The following is a 20,497-nucleotide window of genomic DNA, read 5'->3' on the forward strand; positions in this document are numbered from 1 at the left end:
AAGAAGTTTGTCGCATTGTCAGATATCAAAACTCGCGGCTGGCCGCGTCTTGAGATAAATCGTCTGATTGCTGTGATGCATTTGTCAGTTGACAAGTCTTCTGCTAGCTCCAGATGAATGGCTCGCGTGACGAGGCACGTAAAGAGGCAGATGTATGTCTTTACTTCTTTGTCTCTATGCATTACTGCAAATGGTCCAAGATAATCCAACCCAACGTATGTGAAGACTGCAGGCAAAGAACTGTCTTGAAACCTAACCTCTGGGAGGTCAGCCATTGGTGGCTGGAGGCCTACTGATCGAAACCTTTGACACTCGAAGCATTTGAAAGCAAGGCTTCTAAGGCTTTCGCGATCTCCAATGATGTGACATCTTTGCTGGATGTAATTCCTGGTATACTATACGCCGAGATGCATGCAAATTTCGTGACATTTCTGAATAAAGAGTTTTACAATTGCTTCTTTTGAGTCCAAAATTATCGAGTGCTTTGCGTCAAAAGGCAAAGAGCTTCTTTTTGTCCTTCCACCGACGCGTAATATGCCATCTTTCACAAAAGGTGATAAGCACAACAGAGGGTCTTTCTTCTGCAGATCATTTCCGTTTATAAGATCCTTAACAGTTCCAGAAAACGAGTTGAGCTGTGAAACTTGAAAGAGATGATTTCTGGCTTTATCAATGTCTTTCAAGGCTAGTGCTCTGCGTTCTTTTGTCTTTAGGTTATCTATGAACAAGAAAACTCTGGCTGTTGCTCTCAAAAGTCTGGTCCATTTTGAAATTTTCTCAATGTTGAAAACAGGTTCCAGTGCTGAAGTCTGTTGCATCGAGTGCGTTGCTTCTTGAGGAGCAAAGAAGGAACGCCAATTTTTCTCAGGGTGCTTCAGAAACTCTGGTGGCGACAACCACAAGGAGTTAACGTCTTCTGGTAAAATTCCTCTAGATATGTGATCGGCCGGATTTATTTTACCAATTATGTGTCGCCAACAGCTGGTGTCCGTAAGGTTTCTAATCCCCTTAACGCGGTTGGCGATGAAAGTCTTAAGTTTTTCTTTTGAATTTATCCAGCCCAGAACAGCAGTACTGTCACTCCAGAAGATTGTCTCTTTGACTGGAACGGATAGGTGCTGAGCAACGAATTGCCAAAGACGACACCCAAGGGCAGCTGCTTGTTATTCCAACTTTGGAATGCTTATTTGCTTTAGGGGCGCGACCTTAGAGCGCCCAATGACAAAGTTGGAGGAAGTTTCTTTGTCATTTGACGTTTTAATGTATATAACGGCACCGTATGCCAACTGTGATGCGTCGCAAAACACATGTAGCTGATTGGTACCACTACTGATATCAAAATGTGATAAGCTGCGTGGCATTTGAATTTGTGGTGATTCAAGATATTTGTCAACCCAGTCCTGGATTTGTTGCCGTTTTGACGAAGAAAGCAAGTCGTCCCAAGAAAGCAGGCCTTCTTTCCAGGTATCTTGCAAGATTATTTTCAGTGTAATTACGATGGGAGCTATTATCCCCAGTGGGTCAAACAGGCAAGCTATTAAGGACAACAGTTTGAGAAAAGTGTACTGGGTGTGAAGCGTCTTGATCTATCTTCGACAATTTTTTATGAAAAATTAAATCACTCGGGGAGTTCCACAGCAGTCCAACAACTCGGTGGTCTTCAGTTTCACTTTCGATGTGTTCGGATTCTAGCATTTTCAAAGATTTCGGCTCGTTGGTTACAAACTTTGTTAAATTGAAACCACCCTTCTGGAGAGTCGACTTTAGATCAGAGACGCACAACTGAGCATCTTCAGTGCTTTGGAAGGAATGAACGAAATCATCCATATAAAAACTTTTGTTGACAAGGTCAATAATTTCCTGTCTTGGGGCAAAGTCTTGAGCAGTGCGTTGTAAGACAAATATTGCAGTTGCTGGTGAACAACATGCACCGAATATAAGCCTTGTGTACTGATATTGCCTGATAGTTTGATCTGTTGGCCACAAGAAACGGAGACAAAATTGGTCTGCAGGGATTATGGCTATTTGCATAAACATAACCTCTATATCAGCCATTACAGCGATTGGTTTTTCGCGGAAGCGAAGTAAGATACCAATCAAATTGTTTATCAGATCGGGTCCAGGCAATAAATTTGTGTTTAACGATTGTTTTTTGAAAATTGAGGCGGCATTGGCTACTCGTCTTACTTTTCCTGGTTTGTTGGGGTTACAAACCGCATGGTGAGGGAGGTACCATATTCTTTCTGGCTGCGGATTCTCAAAGACTACTGGCTTTACGTAACCTTTCTCGATGTCAGTTTGCAGGGTTGCATCGTATAGAACACTCAACTGATGATCTTTGGAGAGCCGACGTTGCAGGCTGCTTAGTTGGGCTTTCTCTACTGGATAATTGTTTTGTAATTGGACGTTACTCTTCAAAAAAAGACCAATTTCATATCTGGTACCGTTGTGACGAATTGTCTTCTCGAAAATGTCCAGAGCTAAATCGCTGTCTTTTGAATTTTTTGGGGGTTCTTCTGGTTCAGTACCGGCGTTGTCTCTTTTTCAAAAACTGGTTACATAGTCGCACAGCTGTTTCTCGTCATGAAATGTTGAACATGTCAGAGCCTTATCGAGTGGTCTGTAGCTATGTGACAGAATGTTTGTTTCCGCCTGATATGTTTTCTCTACTTTGCGTTTCATTGGTCCCGTTATTGTCCAGCCTAAAAGGTTTCTGATAGCGAAAGGAGTTCCGGTCGGTCCTTGAAGAAATTCCCTTTCGAGAATGAACTGTGTTGCATCAACTCCTAACAAAAGCTGAATTTTGTTATTGTTCAGATTTGGAAATTTGATATGTTGCAAATGAGAGTAGGTTGCGCAAGTCTCATTTAATTCTTGCACTGGTGCGTCGCTAAATTTCCAGTTGTTAATGGAATGCACATAGTTCAATCTGAAGAGTGGTTCATCATCATTATACCTATCAATATCAAGGCGGACCAAATTCGCATTGATAACTGATTGGTCAAAGGCGTGCATGACATTCAAATCAAACTCAATTGCCTTTGGGGCATTGATAGCGTTTGCAGTTGTATCAAGTACATAAGAGATTGTACTACCGTTGTCTAGTATGGCGTAGCGTTCCATTTTTTCCATGTTCTCGCCAAAAAGTGTGACCGGAATGACTTGCAGCTGATTGCGAGTTTTTGCTGGAAAGCCAGGGTTGTAGGTTGGTGTATCAACTGTGCTATTCATTTTTCTGTTCAACGGTTCGCACAGTGGGAGTTCAGCATCTGTTATGTTTGTTGTCTCGGTTCTCTTTTTTTGTTTGTCGGGGCCATGCAACAAACTATGATGCTTTCCATTACAATGACGACAAACTACTTTTGATGCGCATTCTTTAGCAGAGTGGCTTGGGCTCAAGCAGTTGAAGCAGAGGGAGTGTTTTTTGACTTCCATGTTTTGTCTAGCCACATCAAGTTTGTTGAACTGTTGGCATCGACCTATATAATGATCTTGTTGATCAAGAGGGCATTTCGTTTTGACATTTTGTGTAGCGTTGGATGCAGTTGTACCCGCATTCAGGTTTTGATTCCCTGGAAGACCAGATTGTTGATTGTTACTGTTTTGTTTTCTGCAGAAGTTATTGCTTGTGTGAAATGATTTTTGGTTATTTCTTCGATCATTGGGTCTAGGTTGATTGTTGGAGTTGCTGTACCCGTTTGCTGAGAACTGATTTCTTTTTGAGCTGTTAGAAACCGTAGGATTGTTTCTTCGGATGTTTGCTTGAAATCCATTGTTGTTGTTTTGTGGAATGGTTTCCTGTAATTGCTCGCAGGCGCGAGAGTGTCGGTCCATCCATTCCGAGAACTCCAAAATTCCCGGGCTTTGAATATTGTTGTCAATGGTGTGCTCACTCCATTTCATTTTGAGCGAATTTGGAGTTTATCACGTGCTAATTTAAGTAGATATGTTGCACTCAAATCAGCGTTGAAGCCATGGGCTAGAAATGTTTGAACTATTTTCCGCAGGAGTGCTGCATAGCTAATTAGAGCTCTATGATCATTGGCTTGGGGACGCTGCCAGGCTTCTAGTTCTTAAGTAAGGGCAGAAACCACATTCTGTGGATTTCCAAAGCGTCTATTTAATTCGTTTAGTGCATCATTGTAAAAATTTGGATTGCACAGAAAACCTGATATACATTCCTTGGCAGGCCCGATGACAAACGATTGCAAGTAGCTCTTTCTTTCAGTGTTTGTTATATCAGGGTTATTATGTATTGTAGATGTGAACATGCTGCTCCATTCGTTCCACTTTAAAGGATCACCATCATACTTTTGTATGCGAATGTCAGGCAGCTTGACGGACCGATGCGGATTTCGAAACAGGTAATTGAACTGACCCTGATCTGTATTAGAATTCCAACTTAAGGTAGTTGGTAATTGATTTGCAAAGACCGGCTGGTTTTGATGAGACACAGAACCTGGTTGTCCGTAGTTAACAGGCGCTTGAACATATTGATAGCTGGTTGCCGAGGAGGAGGATGCTGTAGGCCATTGATTGCATGATGATGACATTGACCATGATGTAGGGTTATAGCAAGGTCTCGACGAAAACGCATCTGAATTTTGTTGGGGGTGTAATATAGTAGTTTGAACTGTGTCAGGTCCATGAACAAAACTTGTAATGCATGTTGGCAAATTGTGGATGTTCGTCGTATTTTCAGAAAAGCAATGTGGTCCACTCTCAAGAGATCTTTGTAATGTTGCGTCCTGATTGACAGTTGTAGTGGTTATTGCAGCTTGCTGTGAAGTAGGGCTCTGTATGAAAATGTTTGGAGTTACATTTTGTTCGTGTAGTCTACTTCTAAAGACTGGTTGGGAACTTTCCTGCTGATTTGGAGCTGTTATTGAAATTTGATCTATAAAAGTTTCGGAACTTTCAGCTAAATATGTTTCAGTATTTGAAGGTTCGTCATCGATAGGCTCACTGATATGGATTCTAGTTATCTCAGCATTGGTGAGCTCCCTTGAATTTCTTGCGTTTGTCTCAACTACTGTCGAGGCTGTTGTTCGATTGCTTTGAGTAGAAGCTGCACTGTTTGGACGTGAAGTTAAAGTTCGGCGGAGCATTTCGTGTCTCTTCACTTTTTGCGCTACTTCCATCTTCAATCGAATGAGTTGATCAGCTTCTGTTAAAGGACCTTCAGCGTTCTGATTGTCTGATTCTGTTAACTCATCAACTATATTTTTGATTTCTTCCATAAGACGTTTGAACTCTTCATGCGTCAAAGAAACAATTTCTATTTCAGTGTTACTACTTATTTGAGCCTCTATCTCATTTTTTAATTCCTCGATTGTATTTAGCCTTCTATAGAAGAGCCGTATAGTGCCGGCGACTGACTGTTTTCGTCCTTTCATTTTCCTGTTAAGCGCTTGAGTATCGAGCTAATTGATGGTTAAGTAGCTATAGGAACACGCAGTTACAGACAATGTGTGTGAGTGCAAGGATTGTGGGCAGTGGCACAAATAAGTGTGGATGAGTATTGTACGAGGTACCTACTCGTGCTGGTGAGGGCAGCTGTAGTGTGGAAGTGCGTTGGTGCACTGCCGGTTGAGTTATGAGACGTCTAAATGTCAAGGAGTATCTTAGGTAGTACCTACTGGAGCAGGCGGGGGCAGCAGTGGTGTGGGAGTGCGTTGGCGCACAGCTGATGGAGCTATGACACGACTGAGTGGCAATGAAGTCAGTAGGAGGCGCCTACTGGAGCTGGCGATGGCAGCTGGGGTTATAGAGTGCGTTCGCGCACGGCTGATGGAGCTATGACACGACTAAGTGTCAATGAAGTCAGTAGGAGGCGTCTACTTGAGCTGGCGGTGGCAGCTGTGGTTATAGAGTGCGTTGGCGCACATCTGATGGAGCTAAGACACGACTAAGTGTCAATGAAGTCAGTAGGAGGCGTCTACTGGAGCTGGCGATGGCAGCCGGGGTGATGGAGTGCGTTGGCGCACGGCTGATGGAGCTATGACACGACTAAGTGTCAATAAAGTAAGTAAGAGGCGCCTAATGGAGCTGGGGATGGCAGCTGGGGTAATGGAGTGCGTTGGCGCACGGCTGATGGAGCTATGACACGACTAAGTGTCAATAAAGTCAGTAAGAGGCGCCTAATGGAGCTGGCGATGGCAGCTGGGGTGATGGAGTGCGTTGGCGCACGGCTGATGGAGCTATGACATGACTAAGTGTCAATGAAGTCAGTAGGAGGCGCCTACTCGAGCTGGCGATGGCAGCTGGGGTGAAGGAGTGCGTTAGCGCACGGCTGATGGAGCTATGACACAACTAAGTGTCAATGAAGTCAGTAGGAGGTTCCTCTTGGAGCTGGCAATGGCAGCTGGGGCGATGGAGTGCGTTGGTGCACGTCTGATGGAGCTATGACAGGACTAAGTGTCAATGGAGTCAGTAGGAGGCGCCTACTGGAGCTGGCGATGGCAGCTGGGGTGATGGAGTGCGTTGGCGCACGGCTGATGGAGCTATGACACGACTAAGTGTCAATAAAGTCAGTAAGAGGCGCCTAATGGAGCTGGGGATGGCAGCTGGGGTGATTGAGTGCGTTGGCGCACGGCTGATGGAGCTATGACACGACTAAGTGTCAATAAAGTCAGTAAGAGGCGCCTAATGGAGCTGGCGATGGCAGCTGGGGTGATGGAGTGCGTTGGCGTACGGCTGATGGAGCTATGACATGACTAAGTGTCAATGAAGTCAGTAGGAGGCGCCTACTCGAGCTGGCGATGGCAGCTGGGGTGAAGGAGTGCGTTAGCGCACGGCTGATGTAGCTATGACACAACTAAGTGTCAATGAAGTCAGTAGGAGGTTCCTACTGGAGCTGGCAATGGCAGCTGGGGTGATGGAGTGCGTTGGCGCACGGCTGATGGAGCTATGACACGACTAAGTGTCAATAAAGTCAGTAGGATGCGCCTACTGGAGCTGGCGATGGCAGCTGGGGTGATGGAGTGCGTTGGCGCACGGCTGATGGAGCTATGACACGACTAAGTGTCAATAAAGTCAGTAAGAGGCGCCTAATGGAGCTTGCGGTGGCAGCTGGGGTGATGGAGTGCGTTGGCGCACGGCTGATGGAGCTATGACACGACTAAGTGTCAATAATGTCAGTAAGAGGCGCCTAATGGAGCTGGCAATGGCAGCTGGGGTGATGGAGTGCGTTGGCGCACGGCTGATGGAGCTATGACACGACTTAGTGTCAATGGAGTCAGTAGGAGGTGCCTACTGGAGCTGGCGATGGAAGCTGAGGTGAAGGAGTGTGTTGGCGCACGGCTGATGGAGCTATGACGCGACTAAGTGTCAAGGAGGTCAGCAGGAGGTGCCTACTGGAGCTGGCGATGGCAGCTGGGGTGATGGAGTGCGTTGGCGCACGGCTGATGGAGCTATGACACGACTAAGTGTCAATGGAGTCAGTAGGATGCGCCTACTGGAGCTGGCGATGGCAGCTGGGGTGATGGAGTGCGTTGGCGCACGGCTGATGGAGCTATGACACGACTAAGTGTCAATAAAGGAAGTAAGAGGCGCCTAATGGAGCTGGGGATGGCACCTGGGGTGATGGAGTGCGTTGGCGCACGGCTGATGGAGCTATGACACGACTAAGTGTCAATAAATTCAGTAAGAGGCACCTAATGGAGCTGGCGATGGCAGCTGGGGTGATGGAGTGCGTTGGCGCACGGCTGATGGAGCTATGACATGACTAAGTGTCAATGAAGTCAGTAGGAGGCGCCTACTCGAGCTGGCGATGGCAGCTGGGATGAAGGAGTGCGTTAGCGCACGGCTGATGGAGCTATGACACAACTAAGTGTCAATGAAGTCAGTAGGAGGTTCCTACTGGAGCTGGCAATGGCAGCTGGGGTGATGGAGTGCGTTGGTGCACGTCTGATGGAGCTATGACAGGACTAAGTGTCAATGGAGTCAGTAGGAGGCGCCTACTGGAGCTGGCGATGGCAGCTGGGGTGATGGAGGGCGTTGGCGCACGGCTGATGGAGCTATGGCACGAATTAGTGTCAATAAAGTCAGTAAGAGGCGCCTAATGGAGCTGGGGATGGCAGCTGGGGTGATTGAGTGCGTTGGCGCACGGCTGATGGAGCTATGACACGACTAAGTGTCAATAAAGTCAGTAAGAGGCGCCTAATGGAGCTGGCGATGGCAGCTGGGGTGATGGAGTGCGTTGGCGCACGGCTGATGGAGCTATGACATGACTAAGTGTCAATGAAGTCAGTAGGAGGCGCCTACTCGAGCTGGCGATGGCCGCTGGGGTGAAGGAGTGCGTTAGCGCACGGCTGATGGAGCTATGACACAACTAAGTGTCAATGAAGCCAGTAGGAGGTTCCTACTGGAGCTGGCAATGGCAGCTGGGGTGATGGAGTGCGTTGGCGCACGGCTATTGGAGCTATGACACGACTAAGTGTCAATAAAGTCAGTAGGATGCGCCTACTGGAGCTGGCGATGGCAGCTGGGGTGATGGAGTGTGTTGGCGCACGGCTGATGGAGCTATGACACGACTAAGTGTCAATAAAGTCAGTAAGAGGCGCCTAATGGAGCTTGCGGTGGCAGCTGGGGTGATGGAGTGCGTTGGCGGACGGCTGATGGAGCTATGACACGACTAAGTGTCAATAATGTCAGTAAGAGGCGCCTAATGGAGCTGGCAATGGCAGCTGGGGTGATGGAGTGCGTTGGCGCACGGCTGATGGAGCTATGACACGACTTAGTGTCAATGGAGTCAGTAGGAGGTGCCTACTGGAGCTGGCGATGGAAGCTGAGGTGAAGGAGTGCGTTGGCGCACGGCTGATTGAGCTATGACGCGACTAAGTGTCAAGGAGGTCAGCAGGAGGTGCCTACTGGAGCTGGCGATGGCAGCTGGGGTGATGGAGTGCGTTGGCGCACGGCTGATGGAGCTATGACACGACTAAGTGTCAAAGAAGTCAGTAGGAGGTGCCTACTGGAGCTGGCAATGGCAGCTGGGGTGATGGAGTGCGTTGGTGCACGGCTGATGGAGCTATGACAGGACTAAGTGTCAATGGAGTCAGTAGGAGGCGCCTACTGGAGCTGGCGATGGCAGCTGGGTGATGGAGTGTGTTGGCGCACGGCTGATGGAGCTGTGACACGACTAAGTGTCAATAAAGTCAGTAAGAGGCGCCTAATGGAGCTTGCGGTGGCAGCTGGGTGATGGAGTGCGTTGGCGGACGGCTGATGGAGCTATGACACGACTAAGTGTCAATAATGTCAGTAAGAGGCGCCTAATGGAGCTGGCAATGGCAGCTGGGGTGATGGAGTGCGTTGGCGCACGGCTGATGGAGCTATGACACGACTTAGTGTCAATGGAGTCAGTAGGAGGTGCCTACTGGAGCTGGCGATGGAAGCTGAGGTGAAGGAGTGCGTTGGCGCACGGCTGATTGAGCTATGACGCGACTGAGTGTCAAGGAGGTCAGCAGGAGGTGCCTACTAGAGCTGGCGATGGCAGCTGGGGTGATGGAGTGCGCTGGTGCACGGCTGATGGAGCTATGACAGGACTAAGTGTCAATGGAGTCAGTAGGAGGCGCCTACTGGAGCTGGCGATGGCAGCTGGGGTGATGGAGTGCGTTGGCGCACGGCTGATGGAGCTATGACACGACTAAGTGTCAATAAAGTCAGTAGGATGCGCCTACTGGAGCTGGCGATGGCAGCTGGGGTGAAGGAGTGCGTTGGCGCACGGCTGATGGAGCTATGACACGACTAAGTGTCAATAAAGTCAGTAAGAGGTGCCTACTGGAGCTGGCGATGGAAGCTGAGGTGAAGGGGTGCGTTGGCGCACGGCTGATTGAGCTATGACGCGACTAAGTGTCAAGGAGGTCAGCAGGAGGTGCCTACTGGAGCTGGCGATGGCAGCTGGGGTGATGGAGTGCGTTGGTGCACGGCTGATGGAGCTATGACAGGACTAAGTGTCAATGGAATCAGTAGGAGGCGCCTACTGGAGCTGGCGATGGCATGTGGGGTGATGGAGTGCGTTGGCGCACGGCTGATGGAGCTATGACACGACTAAGTGTCAATAAAGTCAGTAGGATGCGCCTACTGGAGCTGGCGATGGCAGCTGGGGTGATGGAGTGCGTTGGCGCACGGCTGATGGAGCTATGACACGACTAAGTGTCAATAAAGTCAGTAAGAGGCGCCTAATGGAGCTTGCGGTGGCAGCGGGGGTGATGGAGTGCGTTGGCGCACGGCTGATGGAGCTATGACACGACTAAGTGTCAATAATGTCAGTAAGAGGCGCCTAATGGAGCTGGCAGTGGCAGCTGGGGTGATGGAGTGCGTTGGCGCACGGCTGATGGAGCTATGACACGACTTAGTGTCAATGGAGTCAGTAGGAGGTGCCTACTGGAGCTGGCGATGGAAGCTGGGGTGATGGAGTGCGTTGGCGCTCGGCTGATGGAGCTATGACAGGACTAAGTGTCAGTAAAGTCAGTAGGAGGCGCCTACTGGAGCTGGCGTTGGCAGCTGGGGTGATGGAGTGCGTTGGCGCACGGCTGATGGAGCTATGACACGACTAAGTGTCAATAAAGTCAGTAAGAGGCACCTAATGGAGCTGGCGATGGCAGCTGGGGTGATGGAGTGCGTTGGCGCACGGCTGATGCAGCTATGTCACGACTAAGTGTCAATGAAGTCAGTAGGAGGCGCCTACTGGAGCTGGCGATGGCAGCTGGGGTGATGGAGTGCGTTGGCGCACGGCTGATGGAGCTATGACACGACTTAGTGTCAATGAAGTCAATAGGAGGCGCCTACTGGAGCTGGCGATGGCAGCTGGGGTGATAGAGTGCGTTGGCGCACGGCTGATGGAGCTATGACACGACTAAATGTCAATGAAGTCAGTAGGAGGCGCCTACTGGAGCTGGCGATGGCAGCTGGGTGATGGAGTGCGTTGGCTCAAGGTTGATGGAGCTATGACACGACTAAGTGTCAATAAAGTCAGTAAGAGGCGCCTAATGGAGCTTGCGGTGGCAGCTGGGGTGATGGAGTGCGTTGGCGCACGGCTGATGAAGCTATGACACGACTAAGTGTCATTAATGTCAGTAAGAGGCGCCTAATGGAGCTGGAAATGGCAGCTGGGGTGTTGGAGTGCGTTGGCGCACGGCTGATGGAGCTATGACACGACTTAGTGTCAATGGAGTCAATAGGAGGCGCCTACTGGAGCTGGCAGCTGGGATGATAGAGTGCATTGGCGCACGGCTGATGGAGCTATGGCACGACTAATTGTCAATGAAGGCAATAGGAGGCGCCTACTGGAGCTGGCGAGGGCAGCTGGGGTGATGGAGTGCGTTGGTGCACGGCTGATGGAGCTATGACGCGACTAAGTGTCAATGAGGTCATCAGGAGGTGCCTACTGGAGCTGGCGATGGCAGCTGGGGTGATGGAGTGCGTGGGCGTTCGGCTGATGGAGCTATGACAGGACTAAGTGTCAATAAAGTCAGTAGGAGGCGCCTACTGGAGCTGGCGATGGCAGCTGGGGTGATGGAGTGCGTTGGCGCACGGCTGATGGAGCTATGACACGACTAAGTGTCAATAAAGTCAGTAAGAGGCCCCTAATGGAGCTGGCGATGGCAGCTGGGGTGATGGAGTGCGTTGGCGTACGGCTGATGCAGCTATGTCACGACTAAGTGTCAATGAAGTCAGTAGGAGGCGCCTACTGGAGCTGGCGATGGCAGCTGGGGTGATGGAGTGCGTTGGCGCACGGCTGATGGAGCTATGACACGACTTAGTGTCAATGAAGTCAAAAGGAGGCGCCTACTGGAGCTGGCGATGGCAGCTGGGGTGATAGAGTGCGTTGGCGCACGGCTGATGGAGCTCTGACACGACTAAGTGTCAATGAAGTCAGTAGGAGGCGCCTACTGGAGCTGGCGATGGCAGCTGTGGTGAAGGAGTGCGTTGGCGCACGGCTGATGGAGCTATGACACGACTAAGTGTCAATGAAGGCAATAGGAGGCGCCTTCAGGAGCTAGCGAGGGCAGCTGGGGTGATGGAGTGCGTTGACGCACGGCTGATGGAGCTATGACACGACTAAGTGTCAATAAAGTCAGTAGGAGGCGCCTACTGGAGCTGGCGATGGCAGCTGGGGTAATGGAGTGCGTTGGCGCACGGCTGATGGAGCTATGACACGACTAAGTGTCAATGAAGGCAATAGGAGGCGCCTACTGGAGCTGGCGATGGCAGCTTGGGTGATGGAGTGCGTTGGCGCACGGCTGATGGAGCTATGACACAACTAAATGTCAATGAAGTCAGTAGGAGGCGCCTACTGGAGCTGGCGATGGCAGCTGGGGTGATGGAGTGCGTTGGCGCACGGCTGACGGAGCTATGACACGACTTAGTGTCAATGAAGTCAATAGGAGGCGCCTACTGGAGCTGGCAGCTGGGATGATAGAGTGCATTGGCGCACGGCTGATGGAGCTATGACACGACTAATTGTCAATGAAGGCAATAGGAGGCGCCTACTGGAGCTGGCGAGGGCAGCTGGGGTGATGGAGTGCGTTGGCGCACGGCTGATGGAGCTATGACACGACTAAGTGTCAATGAAGTCAGTAGGAGGCGCCTACTGGAGCTGGCGATGGCAGCTGGGTCGAGGAAGCGCCGTGCAAGACTGGTTCCAAAGAAACACCTGCTCGTCTGGGTATTGTAGTCTTTGAAAAAACTTCACAGGACCCGAATAGTTCAAATATTTTTTTTTCTAAATGACAACAACTACAAAATTATGTCACCAATAAGACCTTGTTTTTGTACCCTAGCTTTTCTCAAAAATTCAAACTAAAAAACGGTGTTCAATTTGGCATATAGTTCCTCAACCCAATATTTGAATTGTCTATCTGTCAATTCGTTTTTTTAAACCACTACCAACTTACAATAGGCCCCGAAGCTTATTTGATAGTTTACCGTGAAGAACGGCTTATACACTTTCAACTCTCAAAATGATGCTTCCTCTTGACCTTGAATACGAGCAAACCATTTGACTACTTCCCGACTGTTATTTTCAATATTTTGTACCCACAGAGTTGACGTTGACCAAAAAAATTGACTCGTTACCAACATTTGTAGCACTCCTATTACACATTGATGAAGGACCACTTCCTTGATGTCTCATCTCCTTGAGGTAAACTTGCTTCATTTGTTGGTGGAAATCATCGGAGCGCCAATATGATCACGACGTTGTCTATCCTTCCTTCTTTGTCGTATCATGTCTCTTTTGATCTCATTATTTCAAGTTTCAATCGCTTCGTTTACTTGTTTGGTTTCATGACATCAAAAGTTGCATCTCATTTCTCTTCTTACATGACTTTCAATAACCTTATCACATTACAAGTGATTCACAATCAACAAAACAGGGCAAGCACGTTACGCAATTTAATGGAGAAGTTAATACTGGGCATTAACACAGTCTCTAGAATTTCATTTTTGGTCAATACAGTGTCTATTTTGACCAATTTTGAATCTAGCTAAAGTCAAGCTTGTCGCCAGATTCAATACAAATTTTTTTATAGCGCATTTTGGTCGAGCAGGGTCTTTGAATTGACAGTTTCAATCGAGGGCCGTATTTTCATAAGACTAAATAATGAATAGGGGACACGTGATATTAATCTTGCAAAACCATGATATAAATCTTTCAATAATGAGTCAGCCTTCAATCACCTACCCTACAAGATTTTAAAACTTTTTGCAGATATATAATAATTGTATGTATGAGATTTATCATCTTATTGCTCCGACCCTCTTGAGGGGGGAGGAACTATATACTCAAATGGGTTTTTTTCCGTGAATTTTCGCCGCTCGACATATTCATCGTAGAGAGTTGAGACTGGTATCATTAGAAAGCTCGTCCAGCGTAGAATATGGAACTAAAAAGATTTTTTTAATTTTCGTTTTCTACAGGGAGTTATCGAGGTTTAAACTTCTGACAAAAGAAGAGTGAATTCACGTTGTTTTTATTCACATTTTCCGGAATTTTTGCCTAAATTTTCGTCAATTTTGCTAAAATTTGTTATAATTTTTAAGAATAGTGTCGTTGATTTTATTTTTGAAGACAAACAAGCATTGTTGATTGTTTTGATTTAATTTTTTTGGGTCAAAAAATCTGGACAAGCATTTCAAAATTTAGCCTTTTTCATCAAAAACAGCACGTAATAAGCTACTTTAGTCCACTTTGATTAAATTTGCCGACAATACAGCCCCAAACAACACTCATACAATCTTTGTAGACTCAGAGGCGGGCTATTTTTACATCAGAGTCCGCTGAGAGTGCACTGTAGTTAAAACTTTGCCGTTTTTTGCTAACTTTACTCGTTGATTATCAAAAATGCAGAATTTATTTTGAGTTTTCAACTAACAAATTATCTATATCTACAACATTCGAAAAATTAATTGTTCGTAACGGACAATAAGTATTAGCAGGGCTAGTTTGGGCCATTCTTGGACTGTTACCATCCAAAAAAATTGGGTTGTAATCAGTCGGTCTTTTTTTTAAAAAAAAGACTTTCTTTACTAATAAAGAACAGAACATATCAAATCAACGCTCAAGAATGATAGGTCCAACCAATTTGCTTGCTAAGCAGCTCCAAGCTAATGCATTTAGTTTTTTAGTTGAAAGTTTATGGTCGTTTCTTTTTTAAAAAATAATTGACTTTTCAATAAATAATGGCTTAATTAACTTTTCCTCTATTTTTTTCTTAATTTGTTCAACTTCCAGCTTAGTGTCAGCAAAGAAAGACTGCTTCTTCTTTCTACTGATTTAACATTTATTCTTGGTTGTAGTTTTAACCCTGAAGTTATTGTTTTCTGGCTTTGATACTACAAGATTTCAGATTTTTCTTTGTTTTGATATTTGCCAGTTTTTCACGTTTTCTAATTTTGTCACATTATCACATTATTGACAGTTCTCATGTCACCTGATTAGCATTCAGAATAAGGCACAATTGAACATATTAAAATCTTGAAAGATATACATCATCGTTTTAACGGCATCGACTCCTCTTTCTTGAAGAAATCAACTGTCATTTATACTTTGTCGTTTCGGTCGTATGAAATTTCCTGTTTAGTGATAGCTTTGACTTGCTTTTCATGAATAATAGAAGAACCGATATTCTCATATTAGTAGATAGCTGATGGCTTTCATGACTTTGAAAACAATCGTTTTCAAAAATTAAAAAAAAACTTTTTAACTTCGAAATTTTGTTCTTTTTATGTTTCTTTTTGTTACCTAATCTCGTTAGTTAATTACACATTATGGGTGTCAAGGGAAAAAAAGGGATTGCTGTCCCAAAATCTTTTTCTTAAAGAATTTGTTATGACCTTACTGGCTCCGACACCGGTTTTTCACAAAAAAAGTAAATTAATTTGATTTTTGTCATATTTGACGTTCTTTTAGTAGATGCAAGAAATATTCTGGATAACTACAGGTCTCGAGGGTTTCCTTTTCATGAATAAATGACCCTATTTAAATAGCTCTTTTTGTAATTAATGCCTTTCATGACATTGAATGTAATTTTGTTTCGAAAAAAAATTAAAAGTATTACATACTTTATCACTTCGCTTTTTTGTCTACTTGTTACCTAGTCTTACTAATGAATGGCCCTGTACTACATTATAGCTGTTTGAGGAAGGCGCAACCAAATATATTTTGAGTGCCAAGATTTGGCTTGACGGTTTTGACAGCCTTTTCTGGCAAGTTTCAAATGAAATTTTGTTTGTTCTTTGTTGTTCTTTTTAGCCGCTTTAAAAAATGAATAAGGACAGGTCCTGATGCCATTCTAAAGAGTCAGTGGTAATCGTAACCTTGTGGTAATATTAATTGATTCCTAATGGTATTTATTACTTTGAAGTTAACTGTTTCAAAAAAATATGTTAATTTTTTTACTTTACTGTTTTTGTTCCTTTTTGTTGAATTGTTTCCAAACCTTTTTATGGACTGGTCGCATATGTTTTCTGCTGATTTATAAGTTATTTTTGTTTAGTTTTAGGTTTATCTGACGGTATGTTGACTTTGTTATTAAATTTAGTTTTTAAGAGGGACATAAATTTTTCGATGTAATTAATGTTTGTTGTTGTTGTTGTTGTTTGATTTTGCTGTTCGTCTTGACTCGCTTTCTTAATATTGACATATTACAGCAATCTAATGCATCAATTTTTACTCCACTGAGTTATTTGCTTTGGAGGCTATCTTATCGTTCATTTTTTTTGAAAAAGACTTGAGCTTTTTTGGGATTCGCAAAAAAATAATTTTTGGGTTTTTCTATCTGTTCCTCATTTGGTAGACAATTATGCCAAAATTGTGGATGAGCGGGGTCGGAACCTTATGTGCCATCACACATTACCGAGCCGCCTTGTCAGATCTTATACTACAAATGTCTTGTTGGGCCTCAAAAATTTCCTCGGCAGTTAGCTTGCAGAAAAATTACATATTCAAAAATTTGATCAAAGTATTATTATTATTGACAATATCTTCAAAAGTTTCTTTAATGAAGCTGAAAACAAACAGAAAAAATATTGAAAACATCAAAAGATGACAGTTGATTGTGTTTCAATTTTTTAAGCAGTTAATGAAAACTATCAAAAGCTTCTATAGGAGCACCTAATTTCCGGATGGGTTTACTAATGATGAAACCCTCTTGTTTGTATATGTCTGAACTTAAACGCACATCTCGACCGAAATTGTATAATTCTGAGGTTGTCAATTACCAAAAAAAACACGAATTGAAAAAAAAATGAAAACTAGTGAGACGATGTCGAACAATCACCGACTGTCAATTGATTTAATATAAATTGTTTCCGTTTTTAAGAATATTTCTGCTACTAAGCCCTCACTTATTATGTATAATCAGATATTTCAACTGTTAGGAACGTTAGGAATACACTTTCGAATCCGTCTAAAATTACTCTCCTCTAAGGTCTTTTCTCCAGTTCTGTTGTCGTCAAGAAAGTCATAATCCCTTGCTTTGTCTGGGATGAAAATGTTCCGATTGTTTCAGTACCGAAATAAAGAAGCTCACAGAAATATTGTCTTCAGAGAACAATAAGTCAATGTCGGATCAACTGAGTCGAATAGAGAGTGAAAAGAATGTGGAGATATCAAAGCAGAAGGAACACTTCGAGACAAGCATCAACAAATTACATCAAGAGGCAGGTTTCTATTCTTGACAGGTATAAATTGACACGATCTAGCTGCATTAATCCTGCCAGAATCTCTTACGCTGAATAATATAAGAAGATTCTAGCATGTCAAAAATAGAACATCATCATTGACATGGAGGAATCATGTGAGATATGGTTGTAAATTCGACAAGGAGAACCCTCAGAAATATATAGAGATTTTATTAAGTTTCATTCAAAGGAATTTCAGAAGACAAAGATGCATGGATTAACTTAGCAGAGAAAAAAATGTACTGTGTTTGCGTAGTTAAATTTACGTTTACTGTAACTCATAAAAAACGAGATGAAAGATTTTTTATGACTGCATAAATGACAAAAAAAAAGATGTTTTTCTCATGCATCAATTTAGCCTTTTTGTTTGTTTTTGTGAAAAAGGTTTATTTTTGAAACCAGATTGTGGATTTGGAGCGAAGTTTGAACGACTCAATCCGAAGTGCAAAGCAGACCAAAGAGTCTTTAGAGGGCAGATTGAAAACAGAGAAATCAAATTTCGACAAAGATCTCAAAGAGCAAAGAGCGAAAAACGCAGAAGCCATCTGCAGTATCCAGAAAAAGATGCAGGCAGAAATTGCCGAGCAGATTGAGGCATCTAACCTCCAGTTACAGGTACGAGCCACAACTATGATTCCGGTGACCATAAAAACTACTGGTTTAGTTTTGGTTTGTTACTTTATCTTCACTTCTCGAGAGATGGTTAACACTATTAACTTGTTTTTCTGTATTCGATTTTTCAAGAAAATAAAATTGAAGGAAATTTAAAAGGAAAAAGTTTAAAAAGGAACGCAAGATTAATAAGGAATCATTTAAGACGATCAATAACAAATGACACATGATTTAATGTTCACTAAAGAGGAAACAGTTAATTATCAATTAAGAGGGAGCACCAAACAGGCCTCTGGACTGTCAAATGTAGACTGTGCTGCAAAACTGCAGTAATAATTGACTCCAGTAGTGGGACACAAATTTCTTTAGCATTATCTTTTTAGAAATCTCAGAGAATCCCATTGTTGTGATGCATAGATATTCGCTTCAAATCTTATAGAAATGAATATTTATTTCAAATCGTCGTTACTTTGGCTTTCTGATATAACTCTAGATATTTGGTACCAATTTACTCTAATTAAAGATCTAATTGGCAGAAAGATGCAACAATATATTCTGTACAATAGCTGTTGATGCGTAGATATGAAAAAAAAATTGGTGTTTAAGGAATTTTGTTCTCTCAGTACAGTTTTCGTTAATTGTATGCCTTCTTCAAACTTGCGAGTTATCTTTTGTAGACATATCATGTCCATGCATTTTTTTCCTAAAAAGATAATTGCAAAGTTGAAACTTTTGAAGAAAAAATCCCGATGTCAAAACGTCCCGATGTGATATATCATGAAAACAATTGAAACGCGTAATAAAAAGTCATTTTTGCGAATAGCGAAGTCTTTTTAGTTGTTTATAGTTTAACTTGCTGTGTGAAGAAAAGCTTACAACAAACAACTGAAATTCGACTGTCGATACTTTTAGGATACTATCACGAGAAGAGCATGTTTAGATCCGGTTAGACTGTTCCTTGCATCGTCCCCTTGTATCTCCCCTCCCCGGGCAACCCATCGTGCTACCTATTTGTTAGCTTTTTGGCCCCATCAACCTTTTAGCCCAACAGTTGCTAAATTGAGCCGGAGTGCTGATTGATAACATGGTGACTGCGAAACGCAACTTTGGAAACGCAACTTAATGATAAAAAACATTCAGTTTTTTATCATTTAAGTTCGATGATTATAGTAGACAGAATAACGAGTAGTTTGTTCCAAATGACAGTCAAATTTGAATACCTGGACAAGATAATAAATTTTAACGGACAAAGGTAATTGGGAATAAAAATGGCAATTGAAAAATCCACTACGTTAACTAGAATAAGAAGTATGATTTTTCTCCGAGTTTAACACAACAGCTGGCCGAACAACCTCAATTTCTTTTCGGAAAAAAAGATCTGCTTATGAACGAGGTTTTTCTTTTATTAAATTCAATTTATTGCTTGGCCTTGAAAAGCAATTATTCCAGAACAAGACTTGGAACATCAGTTGTTAATGTAAATGCGAATTGTCTGGCTTACCTGGTGGAAAAATAGGGGAAAATGTTGAACTATGGTCTGGAGAAGAGGAAAAGTTTTCGTTGATAAATTTTTCATCAGAACGTTCAATTGTTTTCTCAGCATTAATTCTGCACTAAAAGAAATTAGAGCCTTCAAAGGATGTTAAGGTAATGGTTGAAATGAGATTGTTTGGTTGGTCAGCAGAAAGTTTCTCTTCCTTAATTCATTCATACAGACGATGCAGCCAATCATTAGGAAATGGATTTGGCTGTCAAAATGTTAACGAGGATTATACTGTGCAATCGTTTGATAGAACAGCCGGAGAGGGAAATTTTAAGATATCTACAAAATCTATTGAATGTTCAGTTAAAGTGCTTGAGCTTCTAAACAAAACAGAGGGCAAGCTATCATCGAAATTTTTCAAGAAAAACACCAGAAGCCTTCACCTCTCGACAAAATAACGTTCAATGTAAATGAGTGGCCACCAATAGAGAAACTGTGACATCAGTTGCATAAAAGAAAAACATTGTCTAAGTTTTTGGTAGCTCAGTACAAGTGGCATTGGATATTGATCATTACTTTGATGCACTAGTTAGAATTGAATGCAAGAGCTTATATTTCAGAGATTCAGTTGCTATGTTGGTCAAGGCTTTTGCAAACATTATTGTTCAGTGGTGCAACATTAAAGACATTCTCTTGTGTAAGTTTGTTGTACTGGACAGAAAACTGACAGGAGATAATTTAGCTCATTTATTTGGTATTGAGCAGTTAGCAGGAGGGCTTCCGTAGTAACGAGGTGTCTATACATGAAAATTGACAACTACTTAAAGTGAAATCAAAAAATAATTTTGATCTGTTGTTACTGGACCCATAAATTGATTTCCATTCAATCAAACCGAATGCTGCACTTTGAAACGCCGGAAAACATAGGTCACGAACCTCTACGTTTTAAAACAACAGTTATGAAGAAAAATCTGATCTATTACACGCCAACATAGATGTTGTCATGTACACTGCAGAAGGCACAACTCAGGGGATCCACATCCTTGTTTTCTATTAGAGTTGCTTGATGCCACTGGTTGAAATTTTACGTATTCTGGAAAAAAACAGTCATAGTTTCTATGAAGATCCGCCGCTGCCTGCAACAGCTTTGATAACTAAAAAATCGGCTGGAAAAAACTAATGAAACTGAGCCAAATTTGATACTTACAGGTAAATTTT

The 20,497-nt window shown here is 43.7% G+C and overlaps 1 protein-coding gene across 1 annotated transcript in view; it reads left to right on the forward strand.

Annotated features, from left to right (window-relative positions):
- Nucleotides 1-20,497, forward strand: part of LOC142349259 (uncharacterized) — a 71,139-nt gene that overhangs the window by 21,435 nt on the left and 29,207 nt on the right. The window contains exons 9-10 of the mRNA XM_075400702.1: nt 17,013-17,163; nt 17,587-17,799. Coding sequence (XP_075256817.1) covers nt 17,013-17,163; nt 17,587-17,799 — 364 coding nt within the window. The remainder of the gene's footprint in view (nt 1-17,012; nt 17,164-17,586; nt 17,800-20,497) is intronic.

This window comes from Convolutriloba macropyga, chromosome 11 (assembly GCF_964194025.1).
Source record: "Convolutriloba macropyga chromosome 11, txConMacr16.3, whole genome shotgun sequence".
Taxonomy (NCBI): Eukaryota; Metazoa; Xenacoelomorpha; order Acoela; family Convolutidae; genus Convolutriloba; species Convolutriloba macropyga.